Raw genomic sequence first — 21,007 nt, 5'->3', positions numbered from 1 at the left:
AATCTAAATCAATTAAATAAGACGAGTAATCAATTCATCCAAACATTCAAGCACAAACCAAATCATTAAATAAAATCATATATATATATATATATATATATATATATCAACAATACAAAGAATTAAAAAATGTTACATCAAATATCAATATAATAGAGTTTTGTCACTTATGATGAGGACTCTGCTTACAACGACGAGGAGTTGAGAGCAAAAGATTGAGACTTGAATCTTCTTTCTAGTTGATCCATGCTTCGCTCTTCACTTGCCTAATTTCCTCTTTCTCAACTCTCTCAAAGTATTACAATAAAAAATTAAAAAAAAAGTGTTTGGCCAAAAAGTCTCTCAAAGCATAACAACCTTCTATTTTCATAATGTTAGAACAAGTGCTTAACTTTAGATTTCACGGCTTAGGTATAGAAGTTTCCTTTTATACAAAGTTTTCTTGTGGCTCAAGACTCTACTCTAGTGTTTAATATTTAAGGTTTCCTCTCTTGAGAAGGTTTTTTCTAGACTCAATTGTTCATCATGACACTCTAACTTTTCATATTTGTTTACTTTAAGTTTTCTTCTCATGAGAGTTTTTTCTATAACCGAATTTTAAGTTAGTCTACTCATCTATTAGTTCAAATTTTACTTAATCTTCCAACACTTAGTATCAACCTTCAATATTCAATTGCACCAATTATTCTATTCTTACAAAATATATGTATTTTCATTAATTCATTATTAAAATCATACTTAACTAATTATTAGTATCATATTCTATATTTTTAAACTAAAATGATCTTATTTACCTAAAGATTTTAGTGATATATAAATGAGATAAGTTAAGAATAAGATAAAAAATACTAATAAAGAAAGAAAAAATAAATAAATTGAGAATGATGAAAACACATGCACATATTTGAAGTGTTTGTTGTATAATTTATAAAAATATATGGCAAAGTTTTTATTTATAAATTTATCTTTATAAACTATCAACTTTACTTATTTCTAAAGTATATAAATATGTATAAAAAATGTTCTTAAAATATGATTTTAATATATAATAATTGACGTGTTCCATAATGTTTCTATTATTTTCTTTAATCATGCAAATACTTTAATTAAAATCTTCTATCTTATTCTTTTTTTTACTTTAAAATTAACTAATTTTAAATTATGTCATTATGAGATGTTTCTCTTGATTTGTTTATTTTAAGGTTAACCAACCCCACCTTATACTACCTCAATCTATTTTCAATTCTCAAAATATTCTAATTGTGTTTTCTTAAAAAATATAGCTAGAATAAAGAAATAGAAAATACACATAAACTGCATGTGCATAATATCTTTTTGATGCACTACTACCATTAAACCTTCTGAATCCCACATCGCGCATTGCGCTATCTTGGGTACTACGGATACACTAACCGACTCAGACTGTATTAGGTTCCGTTTTCCGCTAATCCAATTCCTCTCCTCTCTATTGTCTCTCTGTCTCTCTCTATATATATACTCTTTCGCATTCCATTGTTCGTGTTCTCCGTGAAGACGGAAACGCGCGGTTTTTTCATGACTGCGCGAACGTTTTCCGTCACTCTCCCGATAAAGATACACTCTCCTATCTCGCCCCTTCGCATTCTCTGATTCCTCTCTGTTCTGATTCTCTCATCGCAGTTTTTGATACGTCCGAAAGCGAGTTAGGGTTTCGAAGCCTCGCGATTTGTTCGACAGAGGGAGGGAAGCAGAGTTTCGTTAGGGTTTTTGTTTGCCTGAGTTATTTTTCCGGGATTGGAGATGGGGAGCGACGATCCAGACGGTAATAGGCTGATCAAGGCGAATTTCACCGCCGACGGAGCGACCAAGCTGAAGGAGAGTGTGATGGAGAAACTCAAGGAATTCATGGGAGATTATTCCGATGACACTCTTGTGGTACTGATGAAAATTGTCATTTATTTGTTGAATTGTTTCTGAAAGATAAGTCTCGCGCTTATTCCAAGCTTTGCGAGATTAAGATTGTGATGACTGATTAATTTGCTCCTGGTGGTTTTCTTAAGATGAGAGGATCTTGATTTCATTTTAAAATTTGTGGAGTGTTGTTGTGTGTTAGTGCTGTATGGTATGAGTTGAATGAGGGAATGAGTTGTGGTGGGAAATCTGTATAAATTGTGACTTGAATGGTTGCTGTTTTTTCTGCACGTTGTGGAGTGCTTATTTATAGGAGTATTTTAGGAGTATAGATGGATGCTAAGTGAAGATGTTAAGATAAGTGCATGGATATTGTAAAAATAAAGTGAAGGCCACTCGTGGCATTGGGGCTGAATGTATTTGAAAATGTGATTCAAGTTGTAGGGCATGCTAATTGCTTTTGATACGTTACATTATGGAAATTCTGGTTCTTATTACAATTTGGTGAAATCGTGGTATTGTGATCGTGGTTGGGGTTTTGTTTTGATTCTTTGTGTTGCAGGTAACGGTTGAGACCATAATCAAGGTCGTGGACCTTTTTGAAACCTTGGGTGAAATCTTGATGCAGAAACACTATGCATCATGGTCAAACTTTACTTTTGTTTTTGTTTTACATGGTTACCAATTTAGAATGCATGTTCAACTCCAATTGTTGTCTCAATGGATTAGTGTTGAACATGCTCCTACATGTTTTCAAACACAACCTACATATGTTTGGCTGGAGCTTGTGCATGCTGAATGAGCTTCTTGTTGTTGTGCTATAGCAAAGTTGAACACACATAGTTTACGATCTCATTTTGGGGGAATTAGTCTTAGATGAAGTGAGATTCGTGCAACTGAGTTTGCCTTGTGAACTGTATAGGTCATGTGTTCATATTCTGGAAATGTCTCTGCCTGCATTGATAGGGCTGCTAACCCTTCCCTGACCTCATAACATGAGTCTTGTGCTAGAGCCCCCTATAGTAATAGGAATAAAAGAATTGTGTGAATAAAGAAAAACTTACATGTGGGGAAGAGACTGGTAAGAACATTGGGAGAACCACACCACAAATAACTAGCTGTTGTAGTTGGAGATCCCTAGGCCTTGCAAGCCCCACTACAAAATGCTATGCTTCTAATGTGGGACCCAAGTTTCATCCCTTGCAAATGGATCACAGCATGCCTGCAGTCCTGGTGCCATTATGGGCTGGCTGGCTGTTCACTGGCCCTTTGACTAGTTTGGGTGAACATTTTAACGCCAGTGTTGCCAGCCGTCTTACTTGTTTGCAGTTGAGACATGGTGGAAGGCTTTGATGTCATTTAATTAGAAATTTGGGAGAACCATGCTCTTGAAACTAGCTATTGTAGCAATAGATCCCTAGGCATTATAAATTTCACACTAAAATACCCTTCTTCAAATATGGGACTTAGGTCAACTCCAACCGTGCAATTGGATCCCGGCAGAGAGAAACAGGACTCTAATGAGAAAAACATATCAAATGAAAGATAATTCGATTAACATGGAATATAGAGGAAAACAACACCCTGAAATATTTTAGGAGAAACCATTAAAGGAAAACTCACCTCAATAGATTTATTGAAAAATAGTTTATAATGGTTCAGTCCCATGGTATTGTTTGATTCACTTGGGCAGTGAGACAATTTTGGTGTGTTGCATCAATGCTGGCATTCATTTATATTGTGTAGTGTGTTTTATCTTCATATTTTCAATCTTATTTTTTAGCCATTATCCTTGATATTCTTATTTTTGTTGTTGTACGTGAGAATATTGTATTTCTATTATTCCTTTCCTTTCTTTTAATAAATATGCTCCAGTAGAAAGAACCATTGAGTATATACAATTGCAATGCGATATTAAAATTTCCTATGATGAATTTGACTTTTGTTGAGTAAACTAACGTTATTTTGTGCAACAACAGGATTATGTTATTGTTTTATTGAGGAATGGTAGGCGCAAAGAACAAGCTAGGAATGATTTAAATGTTTTTCTGGGAGAGAACAGTGATTCATTTGTATCATGGTAATTTTATCCCTTGAATTGATAATTTAAGTTAATTTAACTGCAGTAATATAGTTTCACACCCATCATTATGTGCTAACATCTATGCATCTTGTTAATAGGCTCTGGGATCATCTGGATTCGCATTTAGATTTGTATGTACAACCTGAAGCATTGCTGAATGAAGCTCCTAAAAAAAGTATTGTATCAGAGGTTCAAGCTGGGGGCGATGATTATCAGCACTTAAATTCAGTGTCAGAAAGAGGAAAATCTAATAAGTTATCTAGAAGTCGCCATAACAAAGATTGGAAAGGATTGATGAGGGGAGAAGCTGAACCACCTCCTATTCGAAGCTCTGTGGTTGACAATTCTTATTTGGAGGAAAAAGGTCCACCTGAAGCCAATTATGGTCAAAGGTCTCTTTCTCCAATGCCTCCAGTTCAGAGGAAAAGGGGCCGTGCTGATGAACAACAGAGAACAAAGGTTTGAACTGCTACAACTATATTTGCTTAATTTACTCTCCACATGGTCATTTTATTGAACTTAAACTCTTTCAATGGATTGTGGCAGTGATCATTATCTAATAAAAGTGAATTAGTTTATATAGTTGAGAGTAGTAGTTTATTTTATTTTTTATTTTTTTGTTTTCACTTAATGTCAGTTTTGTATAATTGTATTCTTGTATTTTGAAAAAATGGTTAGGTTGATCATATGTCAAAGAGAAATGCATTAATTGCATTAAATTGAGCTTCCAATGTTTTATTGATACTTGATTGGATGGATCATATGTGTCTAAAGCCACCACCAAGTGCCTGAGAAAAACTAATGGCATCCTTGTGCAGATAAAATCACAACTTAGTTGTGCTTTCATTAGGTTGTTATTTTTGTATTTTTTTTTTCAATATAATAAAATACTTCTTGATCCCTTGCTTTCAAACATCTAACTGGTTATCTTCTACAGAGGGAATCTGTCTCACAAGTAAATATTGCTGCTCCACGAAGGCTGCTTCAATTTGCAGTGCGAGATGCTGTAGCTACTTCAAGGACAGCCAATTCAGGCATGTTGGAGCCTTCCTTAAAGCGTCTGCGATCTGTGGTTTCTACATCGGCAGGTGATTCAGCTTTGGTTGAACGTCCACAGAGGGTGCAGCTTGCTTCCAGGGTGGCAAATCCAATGGCTACAGTGATTAAGGCCGTGGCAGAAGCTGCAGAAGATGTGATAAAATCCAAGTCCTCTGGAAGTGTATTTGATAGACTCGGTCGTGGTATGGATACATCAGATGATAACAGACAACTAGATAGCTACCAACATCAGGAGCAAAATCATTTACTACGTTCTCAAGGAACTGACTACAATGGGCAGTATGCTGCAAATACACCTATGCTTGGACATGAAACTGGTTATCCTTCTGATTCAAATTCTTCAGATAATGAAGGGTTCGATGATATTAATACCATGGGTCGTAGAGTGTCTGGAGCTTCTCAGATCAGTCCCTCTGTTGGAAGCAGGGGCAATGATTCACTGATGATGCAGTATAGTTTAGCAAAAACAGTTGACGATAGTTTGCACCTAAAACGGAAACAAGAACGAGAGCAACTTGATGCTTCTCCCAACACATCTCATAAGATTGTGAACATATTTTCAGTTAATGTAAATACATGGAAGCCACCGAAACGTCAGGAACTGAGAGAGGTTGAAGAATTAGATGGTAACAAAACTTTTTACAATGAAAGAGGTCCCAGATCTAGTTTGCGGCTGGTGAAGGAACATGCCAATGCACAAAACGTCAGTAATGGGAATGTGAGTTTTTCACTCTTGGTTACATTCTGAGATGCTGATTTCTGTTAAAATTTAGGGTAAAGGACATAAGAACTCCTTGGAGAATAGCTCTTTCTAGACTTTCTTCCTTAAGAATATTTTATCATTTAATCCCTTGATATTTGGTATGATGTGAAAATTTTACTGTTTCAGATAAGTTAAATATTTGGGGGGGGGGGCGGGTTCAAAACCAAATATCAAGGGGTAAAAAAATGTATTGAACTTAAATTAAAATAAATATAACAGGCTTATTTAGCTGCAGATCACTTTCACTGATATGATGTCATTTAACAGGTAAACGCTGCTCTTGATGCTCAGAAAGAGTCTAGCAAGGCACACTTAACTGCTTCTGGTGAGATTTTAAATCTTCTAATATTGTTTGAGACATGTGAAAACTTGTATTTTTAGGCCAAAATTATTTTATTTTGCTGAAGGATCTGTTATTAAGTACACATTTTACAGTGTATTCTTTTTATTTTTTAAAAGTAGCATTTGAATACTTGGGATTTAACAAGTGAGGAATTGACTGCATCTTCTGTGTTCTCAGGTTCTAACGCTGCTGGTCGTCCTTCTGAAGATGTTGATTCCAGAACCATTTTTGTTAGTAATGTAAGAACTCTTCCGGTATTATTAGTGTGGGAGGTTTGGTGGGATTTGTTTGATTTCTGATGATGGTTGCAACAGGTTCATTTTGCTGCCACCAAAGATGGCCTGTCTCGTCATTTTAATAGATTTGGGGAGGTTTTGAAAGTGATTATAGTTACTGATGCAGCAACAGGACAGCCAAAAGGGTAAGACGGGACGTGTCAAGGTTTTGTTTCATTCATTATATATTCAGTATATTTCTTAGCAAATTTATAATTATTCACATTTATTTGAGCTCGTGCAGGTCAGCTTATGTTGAGTTCATGCGAAAAGACGCAGCAGATAATGCATTATCTCTGGATGGCACTTCTTTCATGTCACGAATTCTCAAGGTAGTTATCCTTGGTAGTTATATAGACGTTTCCCCCCACATTTTTTAGTTTACTTCGTGCTTTTTTCTCGTTCTACGTCACCGTAATAATTAACGATTGTGGCACACCTCATTAATAAGAACCTTTTTGTTGGTTTGGTTGAGGGTAATTATTGTTGTTTTGTATTAGTACCTAACGAAGTAAATCAGATTAAAAATTTTATGTTTATTTACCCTGACTTATTTTTGTAATAAAATTGGAATTCTTTGAATTATACTAAGGAGTTGATCCTGGTCAACTCCTGGATAAAATAGAATATCGCCTTTTTAACATCGACAGTGCAATGCATATGTTGACATGTACAGAAGACAGCGTGGAGCTCTCCATGCAGTTTTAGCTAAACAAAATTTTCAGGATTAATCAATTTTACAGGCTTGATATATATGTCATGATAATGCATGCGTACATTTTTTTTTTGTATATTTTAAGCTAAATATAATTTAGTGAAGTAATTTGATTTGCGAGTTTAATCTACTGCAGGTTGTTAAGAAAAGTGCTGCACATCACGAATCAGCTCCAGCTATTGCGTGGCCACGCATTTTTAGGGGTTCAGCGTTCCCTTCTGCTAGGTTTTCCAGACATCCCTTTCCAAGAGGTATTCCTGGTGCGTTTAGAGCTCGACCCCCAATTAAATTGGGTGCGAGGAGCTTGCAATGGAAGCGGGATGCCCAGGGATCTGACAGTAGTCCATCTATGAATACCGGCAGTGTAGCTGCTCCCGCAGCAGCCCCTGCTACACGTGGTTTCACCTATGTCAGAACAGAATCTAAGCCAGAAAGCAGCTTTGGTACGACATAGTTTATTTCTTAAGATTGTCTTTAGTCTTTAGACTCTGCGGTTGCATGAGAGAGTGCTTTCATGTCTGATGGTACCAAAAAACTGGTAAAAAAATGATGTATGGAGACGCCTGCCCTAAATTTTGAATTTTTCATGTACATGGAAGGTGGATATTTTAATATCCTAGGTGTCTATGTAGAGGTAGTAGATGACGTTTCTAAAGAAAGGTGATAGTAGACGTTTAAGAATGTTTTTGTATTGTGTCCGGTTGAGGCATAGACGACGGGGAAGGTCATTTGATTTTATTGGAGGGAGGTGAAGTGTAATCCATACATTCATTGTTGGACGGGCCTTTGTGGGGTTGGTTACCACGGGATATCATGTTTCTCTGCATTATTTTTGGTCAAAAGTGTTACCTTTGAAAAATCAAATAAATCAGGGTGGGAGGGGGTTAGTTCGATTAGACTTCGTAATTATCTTCACTGTTCACAACTTCAGATCATTAAATATTTTATTCTTTCTGTAATTTTACACTTTTGTACTGTTGTTTTTCTTTCTCCATTTGTTTTTTCTTCCCTCCAACCTTCATCTATGTTTTCAGGGTAATCCTTAGGTTCCATGCTCTGTATGGTAGCCACTGCACCTCATTATGTATGTCAGAGAATGTTATTATTTGATATATAGCATTAACCACAGTTTCTTTTTTAGATTCACCTCATTAGTGTATGATCACGACATACGAATACACTAAACTAAGCAATCTTTTATGTTCATCCCTGTCATCTAAATTTTACACATTATCATTTTTGTATTTTTTTTTACTAAGATTGTTTACGGAAACAGGTTTTATAGACTTTTTTTTATTGTTGCGTTTAATTTATATAGTAAATATAACCAGTGGAAGACGGATTTTAGTTAATGAACGAAGTAAGTGGTGAGTGTTTTTAACATATGTTTATATATGAATATAACTGTTATAAAAGAATACAATTGTATTTTGATTAAATGAATAGTTTGAATAATGCAAAATAAAAATGTCAAATATAACAATAAGTTTACAGTAACATTACAAATTATGAAGATAACATAATCTACTAATTAAGATATATAATTCCTTAACATTTTTCTCCTTTATGAACAACTTGTTGAAGAGTCTAATTAAGTGATCCTAATTCGGCATGCATTGTAGGTATAAAAGACATTATTTTGATAATCACTCTTCTAACAATATATGTTTATATACATAAGGAAATAATTGTTATTTTTATTTAATTTAATTCTTTACATGTAAATGTGTTACCTTTTTCTTATTTGAGTTAAAGAAGGAAATTGAGATTAATTTGATAAATAAACTATTAATATCAAAATAAACATGATGTTTTTTTAACTTATGTTAAATATTATTGTTAATTTGATATCTCACCTAAGTTCATACTTTATATCACATAAAACATGTTACTGAAAAAAAGAATAAAGATATGGGAGACCAAATGAAATTCATGATCAAAAGATAGCAAACTTTCAACCTAAAAACTAAACAACTTTAAGGAGTTGCTATCTATTTTGGAAAACACTATTAAAAGTAGGAAAATAACTAAATCACTTGAACTCAAGCTTCTTATCAATCCTTACATTAGTATGTTTATCGATGCATTAAATTCCTTAGTGAAAGATGTGTGAGATTTTGAGCTTAATAGCTTTAAAAGTCTTCATAATTTTTTTCCATCTTCTCTAACAAAATAGGAGATAATCGGATACTCATCAATGTTTCAATATATTCTTTGTCCTTTAGATTAATAGAATTAAATATTTTATTTAAATGTGTATAGTCTTTATACACTTTATTTTTTTTGTCACCAAAGAAACTATTAAAATTTTATAAAACAAAATATCTAAAAATGGGATAAAGTAAATATATAATAGTGAAACAATACATTCAACATACAAATAAAAAAAATATAAAATATATACGAAACAATAAGTTTATAGTCACAATGTAAAGTATGAAAACAATCAAACACATTATATTAAATAAGAAATATAATTCATATCATCTCATTCTAATTATTCATGCTATTCCATATTTATATTTCTTAATTATTCATAACATCACAAATTTATTTTAAAAAACAAAATCACTACATAGTTATTGCTATGTAGTTGATCCATCAAATAATTGATTTTACGTAAAATATATTTATTTCGTATAGTCAACTTATTCAATTGTCTGTAATCAATGTACAATCTTATAGAATCGTCTTTCTTCTTTATAAATAATACAAAAGTTCTCCATAGAAATACACTAAGGCAAATGAACTTTTTCTTTTGACAAATTTTTAATATGTTTCTTTAATGGACTAAATATGTTTTTCATTCCAAAAATAGTTTTAAAAATTGTATTTTATCCTTGCACTTTATGAAAGTCATGTAAAACATCATCTTCAACAAATGATATGTAAAACATCATCTTCCACAAATGACATGTAAAGTGATTTTCATATGACAAACGAAGTTTAATAGTGGCAATATAACATTTACATGTCATTTGTTGGGAGGATGTTTTACATGACTTTTACAAAGTGTAAAGACGAAATAGTTATATAATTTAGTTTAGAGATGAAATACAATTTTTCATAATAGTTTAGGGACAAAAAACATATATAATTTTACTTTAATGCAATCAAAATGGTTGATGCAATCCAATAAAGATAAATGAATATGAGACCTACATCTAAAACCAAATCTACAAATCATTTCACCTTTTGAGTAATTTTGGAATTTCATTGAAAAAGATATCCACGAAGTCTTGTACTATTGTCACATCCTTGATCTTGTTTTCATACGAGTTATAATGACAAAACAACTAGCTCTATCTTTGAAATCATTTCACTATCTATTATTTAGAAACCAACTTGTCTCACCATGATTAAGAAAAACTAATCGTTTTAGGAATATAATCTACAAGATTATGATTGGTAGACTATTATTTTATTCCTAATATGATATCAAGACCATTTAAAAGTAAAAAAAAAAATTATATTTTCCTCTAATTAATCCTTTAATAAACTTACAAATAAAAAGGGTTGGGGAAGTCATTACTAGACTCTTTGGGTTAGAAACCACAAACTCAAGCTAAAGCTCTTTTCTAGTAAGATTTAAAGTATCTACACAATCAAAGGATGTTACTCCAAAATCATAAAATACTTTTTACTCATCACTTGCTATAAAACATGAACTTTTTTTTTATCAAAGTATCAAATTGCAAGGCCTCAACTCTATTGATATAAAAGACTCTTTCGACTACCTTGGGTCTAATCTTATTGCGTTACCAAGCCTTCTAAATATGAACAACCACAACTAATTTATACTTTTATGAAAACACCTTAACTAGATGTTATAATTTCTGACAAATAAAGTAGTTCCCAATAGTTTATGTCAAAGGACCGTAATTAGCATAATGTTGCCCATCATATGTGACACTTGATATTTGTTCTTTCTTATTGTTGTTATTGCTATGAAGAGAAATTACCTCCATGAGGTTCGGGTCAACAATATTTTTTTCTTTTCTACGTCTTTCTCTTAATCATTGGACAAACTAGTAGAATGAGATCAAGTCACCTTTATACTACTATTTGTTGGGTTATTGGGCTCCCTTCCTACGTGGACAATAGGCCCAAATAATGTGGACCATTATGTCTCACTAGGTTCAATGGAGATGGGTCAGATTAGTAGGGCACATTAGAGTCATTTGAAGAGAGGCAAAAGCCAAGTGAGAGAAAAAGGAAGAGAGAAAGCCTTTCCCGCATAACCCTAAACCTGCACTGGTATTTTCGTCGTTGTGAAGTCTTCACCGTTGGATAGGACTGATTTTTGGACAGTGGATTCCAGACATATGTTTCTTCATTCTTACCGTTCGGATCATCAATCAGAGGTCTAGTTTGGGAGAAATTAGTCCCGCACCAACAACACTGTTTTGGAGAATTTTCATCTTCTTTGTTCTCATTTGTAAGCATTTGTGCTTAGTTAAATTAGCTTATTGAAAATACCATTTGGTGTTATTATTGGAGACTCTTTTGTATCATATTATTGATCATAGTGGATTTTTCTTTGATCTGGACAACTTGTGATTTTTACCCTTGCATTGAGGGGTTTTCCATGTCAAAAATTGTTGGTGGCTCTTTGTGCTTCGGATTCTATTTTTTGTTCTATTTGTTTGGTGCTCCTCGCAGATTCTCGTAAGAAGGGTGATTGAATTTTCGCTGCGTTATTACTCTTTGCTAAGTTGTTATATTTTTTGGCCATTTCCCCATCACTATTAACATTTTCCATTGCTTTGAATTTTTCTACAAAAGTAAGAAACTCTCAAATAATCATAGGAAATATAATTTCCTTAATTTCATATCTTAATCCATTCTCAAGGTTCCTACATTTTCAAGCTTTAGAAATAGTATGAGTATAGAATCTTGTTAGATGTTTAAATCTAGTTGCATACTCCAAATAGAGAAGTTACCCTCCTCTAACTGCATGAATTCCATCATCCTTTCCATCTCCCTAACCATGAAACTCTTCTCTAACAATCGTATTCTCCATATCTATCTATGAAAACTTTGCTTCTCCAATCAAAGTGTAATGGCAAACGAAAATTTCTTTTCTTTAGGGCATTGAGTGACCGTGATATGCTACTTCAAGACTCAACCTCCCATTGAACTTAAGAGCTTTATGTCTCATAAATTCATATAGACTTATTAAACAAGGCTAATGAACTATTTGGCCAACCTTAACTTCTACTTGGAAGTCTCTAATTGACATAAGACAACTTGATGTGCATTAGTGTCACTCTATTGTTGTTAAGCTACATCCATCATTTATATGCTATAATCATATGAGGAACATATGTTATAGGAATATGAGGGTGGTAATAGGTGTACAAGCCAACTCTAAGCATACAAAAGAAATAAGATTAGAAAATCATATTAACATTTCTAATTAAATTCATTTAACTATACTAAAAAAACATTTACACATGAAGGTAACATAATAAACTCATTTCCCTATAGTTTATCTAAAATATAACCATAAATGTAATACTTGAAAAAAGGTTGAAGTTTAAATAAATTACAAATACATATTGATGTCATGTACTTATATACATAACATGTTTAGATTACATACATAAATATTTAAAACCAATACAAAAGAACATAAGCATGTATATATGTAGTTATTGTAGATTGAGTTGGAGCAACACATGTGAAGGTATAAAGGAAATGGGTAATGAGACAACTATATAAGAGAAACACAATACTATTTTCAATCCAAAACCTTAAAAAAATAAATTTTTACATATATTCAATATAGGATTCCAACTCATACTTAACTCCTATAATTTACCTCTCATGTGTAAGTTCATTCCATATTGGTACACATACAAGTACTTTTATAGTATGCATTGTACTTTATAATGAATTATCCATGTTGTTTGAAATATTTTACTTTTACAACTAATTATTCATATGTACTTGTAAGTGACTAAGACTAAATTAGCTCAAAATTTGAGCCTCAAAAATAGATGTTGTAAGCCACTAGGAAAAAACTAGATCTAATACCAATTTGTTACATATTTAGGAATAAAAAGATAATAGAGATAATATGGGATTCCAACACACAATCAACTTCAAAATTTTTCTCTCATGTGTGAGTTCATTCCGCATTGGCACACATACAAGTACTTTTATAATGAATTACACACAGTGTACTTTAGAATGAATTACCCATATTATTTTACATATATTACTTTTATAGTTTATTATTTAGAAATTCTTATAAGTGACTACTAAACTAGCTCAAATAGATGTACTTGTAAGCTAGTAGGACAAAACTAGATCTAGTACTAATTTGTTACATAATTAGGGAGAGAAACAAATGATGATATAAATAAGAAATGAGCCTTGAACCAACAACATAAAAGAACATGACACCACTTTAAACTCAAAATCTTAATTAAATATATTTGAGAGTCTATTCTCTTTATATATTACATCTTCCATGAGTTACAGGGTGATGTTACATAAACATATGTTTACAAATTTATTTTTTTGCATTGCCCATATAATGGGTTCTACACTCTCTGTAATGAACACTTGCGATCAATAATAGTCTTCTTTCTTTCTTTTTTTACATATGTTATTCTTTCCTTTATGGTATCAAGAGCCATTTGTTTTTGGCTTTCCACCATATCTTCCTCATCAACCACTACTACCTCCGTTTTCACTACATCTTCCGCCTTTCTTCCTCAAACATTAACCACACCAATCACATTGAAACTATTAGATAATAAATATCTAAGACAAAAATAATAATATGAGGCTTCAAACTCAACATGTTTGTTAATGACACTCCTCCTCCTCACGTTCTTTTTGAAACAAATGTCTCAACCAACATCATCAATCAAGATTTCATCAACTATGAGTAACAAAACCAACTCATAGCAGCCTAGTTACTTACCTCTATGACCATACTGTTTCTAATCAAAATGGTAGGGTTATTCTCCTCCTTTCAAATAGGGCTGACTTTTCACACCTATTATGCCTCCTAAACAAGAGCTCAAGTGAAAAATCTCTTGCTTCAACACAAACATTATAAGAAAGATTGACCAATAACAATTTATCTTTTTGATATCCAAAAGATTGTAGATTCTCTGGCAACATTTGACTCTTTGCTTACAATCGAATAACACATAGATGCTATTTTGGATGGTCTCTTAAAGGGTTATGACCCTTCATCACTTTTCTTACCATAGGCTTGGATCCATATACAGTACAAGATATCGAGGCTTTATTACTAGCTCAAGAAGAAATATTGGAGAAACATAAAAACACTAACCTCTTTGTTCCAAACTAATTTTACAATGTCTACCCAACCTCCACATAATACACGTTCTAGTGTTTCTTTCTTTTATAGAGGATGTAGCTTTAGTCATGCATCACTCCTTCAAGTCACATGGTTAATATAACTCAGGGCACACTTCTTGGCACAACAATCAAAATTCTTGGAATACAATTTGCCCTCAATTTTAGATATGCAAAATAGTGGCCACATAACAATTGGTTGTTGGCATAGTTACGAACATGATTTCCCTTCTGATATTCAAGGTAATGCTTCCATTTTCCCTCTTTTACCACAAGATAACCATGAACCTTCCATTCTTAGGAATCTCTCTTCCTTAGTTGATTCTATATGGTATCCATATAATGGAACAACACATCACATGATAAACAATACCTCTAACTTCACCAAGAAACAACTATATATAGTGCTAAATTGGTTCAAATAGGAAGTGTAGGTATGCACATTAATCATATCGGGTTTCCTATATACACAAACCCCTACACATCTCACATTTTTCATCTTAAACACTTTTTGCATGTACCATTGTTATCTAAAAATATCCTAATTGTTTCTAAATTTGCTCTTAATAACGATGTTTGCTTTGAGTTTTATCCTCATCGCTGCTTTGTTAAACACTACAAAACCAAGAAGATACTTCTTCACGACATAATGGGCTTTACATGTTCATTGTTTTTCATTCTCATACAACATAATTGTGGTGCCTTCGTTCCATCTTTGGAATTTAATATTAGCCATGCATCTCTTAACATTATGTTGCATTACGTGAATGTAAAATACATTGTCCTATCAAAAATAATTTTTGTGAACCATATGTTATAACTAAAGTGTAAAATATAAGATGACACATACACTATATAATTGAACTTTGCAATTCTATGTATTTCATTGATGAATACCATAAGCTTTAAAAAGCCACAAAGGAATGGAGATAAATACAATAATCCTAATGTTTTAAAAGCATAAAATCAGTAATAATGACATAATCAAATTAGAGTAGATTGTGACAATAAATAAAAACGGTAACATGGTAATCATGTACCAAATAAACTATGACTTAAATATAATTACTAAACTACCCCAAATTTAAGTTTATCCAACAAAACACCTCCATAAACTTAAATTCCTCCATTCTTCATCACAATTAGTTTTTTGTACTCTTGAAATGATGTTGTAGGCAATGGTTTTGTGAATATATCAGTTATGTACTCTTTGCTCCCTACGAACTTGAGCTCCACGCTTCCTTCCTTTATACTCTCTTAGATAAAATGAAAACGGAGGTCAATGTGCTTGTTGCTTTCATGGTGGACAAGATTCTTGGCACGCTCAATTGTTGATTTGTTATGTACTCGGATTTATTTCCACTTACTTAGCAGATTTTTAAGTCATACTGCATGTTGCACACTCTAGGATGTTGCTACATACTCGGTGTCACATGTTAATAGAACCAAAATGGGTTGTTTCTTTGATATCGAAGTAAAAATCGTGTTCCCCATAAAGAAAACATAGCCTACCGTGCTCTTCCGGTCATCCATGTCTCCACACCAACCACTATCTGAGTATCGGCTAAGCTGGTAGTTGTCCAACTTGGTATAAAATAGCCCGAATGACATAGTTCCTTTCATGTACCTTAGTATTCATTTTAGTGCTTTCCAATGAGAGTACCTTGGCTCCTCTATGAAGCGTCTTATGATTCTCATGCTCAACATCAGGTCTGGCCTTGTGTTCGCCAAATACCTCAAACTTCCAATCAAGCTATGATACCTGCTTATGTCAAGATTCTTTGACATTCTAAGAGTTGACTTGTGGTCTCCATTGTCTCGGAGACTTCATAAGATTTTATCAATATGATCGAAGTTGTCATATGATTTTCCTAAGGATTTGAGCTCATTTAAGGCTTTTAGAGGGTTTTTCCAAAGACATTGTCTCAACGCCTTTTTTTTCTTGAGAGTTTAACTAAATACCCTTGTGTACATATAGCTTATGCGTTTGCATTTAGCTTAACTCTCTATCGATGCTTTCACTTGTAAGTCATTTAGCGTTGCGTCTAGAAGCTTTTATCCTAATTATTTTCCTACGTGTTTTCCTAAGACTTTTCTATGTTGATGGATGATTTGGGAAACTTATTTCTAGCATTTGTGTTTCTACCTATCCTATTCTTTGGGCTTAGGTATTTTCAGATTCTTATCTCGTTTAATGTTATTTGATTAAACTTCAAAACATGAGAGTGTCTGAACGTGTAGAAGATTTTATCTTAACAAGAATGATGCTAATACTCGTTGTAAACCTCGAGTGGTTGAACTCTTGTAATTTTTTGAAAGATGAGTGGAACCCCTTAAGAGTTCTTAAGATAGAACTATATGTAACTTAGGTTGAGTGAACCAATAAAAAATTTGTGCTTTACTACTTTGCTCCTTGCAAAGTTTTCTTAAAAGCTCTTTTTAAACACCATTATCAAAACATATATTTTGTTTATCAATCTTTTGAAAACTTGTCAGACGCCATTTGTGAAATGTTTTTAAAACACTATTCAACCCCTCAACCTCTAGTGTTTTCTGAATTTTCAACAACGGGTCTCCATTTCTGCTGAGTTGATTTGCAACAGTCTCCACCCGAGTTATGTATTCAACTACTTTTTCTTTCTCTTCCATTCTTAGGTTTTCAAACTTGCCCCAAAGATTTTGAAGTCAAACTTGCTTAACTCTATCACCCTCTTTGTACGCTTTCTCCAGGATCTCCCATGCTTCTCCTGAAGATTTAGCGTTTGATATCTTCTCAAAGTCGGACTGTTCCACAGCTCGGTACAATATATGTACAAAGATAATTTATCCTCACTCACGTTTTTCTTAATCTACACCACAGTCTGCTTTCCATTCTCTATGGGTTCTTGGTACCCACCTTCTACTACATCCCATACCTATTGGTTTCCAACAAGAGCCTTCATTTGTAAACTCTAATTATCATAATTGACTTTCTCTGTCAACTGAAGTAAGGACACAAGGTTGGGCATTTCTCACTCTCTCTTTTTCACTCGGATACTCAAGCTCTCACAACTCTAATATCAATTTGTTGGTATCAAAATAATTCTCTTATTGATGAACTTGAGAGAATTTTTTGGAAATCTACAATACACAAATACTATACTCTTAACTCGCAAGCTCACAACACTGTAAAACACATAGCCAAGCTCCTCTTTCTGTTAATGGTCGAGCTCTCACACTCTACAATCGTGGCCACTTTTTTGTCCTTCTTCTTCACACGCATACACACTGGTATTTCTCGAATCTGCCTCACTTGTGTCTGCATATTGCTTCTCTTTCTGCTTTATACACACTCACACACTTAGTTCTTTCTCTGCTACACGATACTTCACATATTGCACGACTATACCATTTTATAAACCAAAGAAGAATAAAGAATCTAGAAAAGAAGGAGCAATTGTCGCAACTTTTGATGGAGTGGAAGACATTGATCCAAAAATCAGCATGGTGGGCCCCATTTAAAGTTTATCTAACAACAAGAACATCATTGGCATGCACTAAAATGAGTTCTTGATTTCCAGGTTGGCACTCAACATCATGGCCTACACCTTCAACCTTCTTCCGATCTACTCTCTATGCCTTTTGTGATGCAGATTGGAGTGTCGATCCAAATGATAGAGAATATATATTTGGATAATGTGTTTACTTTCGAGTAAACATTGTTTTCTCGTCCTCACAAAAGCAAAAAGTCATATCATGAAAGTCAACAAAAATTAAGTATCGCAGCTCAGTCGCTATATTATCTGAAATACCATGGATCTGCACTCTTCAAACTAAATGGCGTATCAAATCCTTATTAGAATCACATAATGAAATAATTACTTTTGGTTAAAAACCAAGAAGGGGTGCATTGATTTCTTTAACAAAACTATGTTTTTTAAGAAATCTTCCATTTCTAAAATCCAACGTAGCAATACAAATAATTTCTTTAAGATAATAGCAGATAAATAAAAAGTGTATGAAAAGAGAAATTTGGACAAGTAATTTTATACTAGTCGGATCAAAAAGACCCTACATCTAGTTGTTAATCTCTGTAAAAAAAGATTAACCAATCAGTAAAATAAACTAGAACTTACAGTCACATAGATGATATTTTAGGTTTAGAAAACACCTATCTTGAAGTGACAAGAGATGAAAGACATTTTCCTTCTAGAAGGGATGAACACCTCCTTTGAGTCTCACAAAAGATGAAGGCACCTTTGTTGAATCACACAAGAGATGAAGAAACACCTTCCTTGAATCCACAAGAAATGAACACCTCTTTTGAATCACACAAAGGATGAATAACTTCTCCTAGTAACAACAACAACACTTAATCACCTAAGAACCATTTGGTAAAAGATATCGCTCTACCCATACTAGGTTTTTCAAAGTCCCTGTTCACAAACACAAAAAATTTCTTTAGTAGTCACAACTCTAAACCTCTGAGTGAAAGTTACTTTAGAAATTAGATTTAGCCAAAATATATAGACTCTCTCTTCATAAAATTAGCTCAAAAAATTGAAGAGTCAAGTCGCAACAGTCACTAATAATCAATTATTTCAAGAGATAATCGATTATCATATAAACTTTTCTAAAAACCTGTTCTTGATGTGATAATCAATTACCGGAAGTGGATAATGAATTATCATAGAGTCTCTTGTGAAAAGATGAATTTCATTTGATTAATCGATTATCAATAGTTATAATCAATTATCATAGAAGTTTTTATGAAAAATAACGCTTTCCTTGAGTGCTTTGTTGCTCGGGTTCTCTCTTTGGATTCTTGACCTACTAATTTAAATAAGATACAAAAATTACAAAAATTCAACAACTAAACTCTTAAGTCTTCAATGTATATGTATCTGTTGAATTCAAGCATTTTTTAAGTTTTCAACATTTCTTTATGAGTCATCATCATTAAAAATTTTCATTAAAATAAGATGTTCATTATTTTTTCAATAGTGCTCTATACCAAAAATTTACTCTAACAATCTTAGTATTGTTATGCTCGCATTCAATTCCATTGTTCACTCCAAAACAAAACACTTTAAGCTAGACCTATACTTTGTACGTGACCATTTTCACAAAGGTCATCTTCAGCTCACACATTCTTGCTCAGTTTCAAATAGTTGACACCTTAACCAAACCCTTATCTAATTCCTCTTTTCTTCTTTGCATAGATAAACTCAAGGTCATTATATTCCATGAGTTTAATGGAGGATCTTATGTAAACATATATTTACAAATTTCTATTAATTACCTAATATAAAGGGTTTGGATTCCCTGTAATAAACACTTTTTGATAAATAATAAGCCTCTTTCTTTCATATGTTATTCTTTCCTTTTTCATACATTAAATATCAAAAACTAAGTACTACATCTTTGTACTACCTACATAACACATATTCATCATAGTGATAACACTCTAATTATTACTTACAAATATCTGATTAAGAACTCCAATTATGTATAACTAAAATTTCATATATAGGAAGTTAAAGGAAATAACGCATAATTTGGACATCCTCCATACGACATACCTCGTTCTTTTATTAGCATAATTTTGATCAAATCATAATTCGTTAAACAATTATAATTAGTAAATGGATTATAATTCTCTTGGGGGAATAATTAAGAAAAAATGTAATTATTCTCGTATTAAAATTTCAAAGATAAATTCATGTAATTCATTAGGCGAATCGCTATTTACAAAAACAAAATGAGAATAAAATAAACTTTTTCATTAACTAAAATTAATTTAAATCAAATTTTAAAAAAACTTATATAAATTAATTTTAATTTATTGTTAAATTAATTTTAATATTTTATTTTTATTTTATTTTTCTGTTCTAAAAGTTCTTAAAAAAAATTTACTCGTCCAGTTTTTAAATGACATTCTTTCAAGAAAATCTCAAACTTCTTTTATCCCCGATTTCTTTCAAGAAAACACCATAACTTACAACCTCACCTTGTGCCATTTTTTCCTTGTTTATTTGGTCCCACTCAACGTCGACGGCCCACTTCATTTAACACCAATTAATTTGGAATGCTGCAGCCAACTACATTTTAGGGTTGGGAGCCCAAAGCCAACTCAATTTTTATTTTCCTTTATTTTATTTTATTTTCTTAAATGGAAATATCAATATAAATAAAGAATAAATTATATTAACATTCTCGAAGAATTTTCAAACTATATTACTTTTTAATTTATTTATTTTTCAAGTTCTAACATAAACCTTTTTTTAAAACACTGTCTTATTACATTGTTTCATGTTATATTAGTCATGCATATACGTAAATTTTAAAAACATTACATTTATCTTGCCTATAAAGTTCAGTTAAGAGAGTTAAGGTAATGGTAAAAAAAAGAATTTTATTTTATCTTCTTGTACTATATCTGTTTAACGAATAAAATCAATATGTTGTTAAGCTATTATTTTATGTTTAAACCTTTTTTACTAAAATCATCTGTCAACAGTTATTTATGATTTATTTGGCCAAATTTTATTATTAAATT

At 32.5% G+C, this 21,007-nt stretch overlaps 1 protein-coding gene across 1 annotated transcript; it reads left to right on the top strand.

Moving 5' to 3' along the window:
* The first annotated feature begins 1,349 nt into the window (after window positions 1-1,349).
* Window positions 1,350-8,087, top strand: LOC108334131 (uncharacterized). The gene is made up of 9 exons (XM_017569789.2): window positions 1,350-1,914; window positions 3,870-3,970; window positions 4,072-4,432; window positions 4,911-5,750; window positions 6,063-6,120; window positions 6,316-6,377; window positions 6,453-6,559; window positions 6,658-6,745; window positions 7,265-8,087. The coding sequence occupies exons 1-9, from the start codon at window positions 1,780-1,782 to the stop codon at window positions 7,580-7,582; spliced, it is 2,070 nt and encodes a 689-aa protein (XP_017425278.1). The 5' UTR covers window positions 1,350-1,779; the 3' UTR covers window positions 7,583-8,087.
* The last annotated feature ends 12,920 nt before the right edge of the window (window positions 8,088-21,007 follow it).

This window comes from Vigna angularis, chromosome 11 (genome assembly GCF_016808095.1).
Source record: "Vigna angularis cultivar LongXiaoDou No.4 chromosome 11, ASM1680809v1, whole genome shotgun sequence".
Taxonomy (NCBI): Eukaryota; Viridiplantae; Streptophyta; class Magnoliopsida; order Fabales; family Fabaceae; genus Vigna; species Vigna angularis.
The sequence above is the reverse complement of the archived record's forward strand: the minus strand, read 5'-3'. Positions and strand labels throughout refer to the sequence as shown.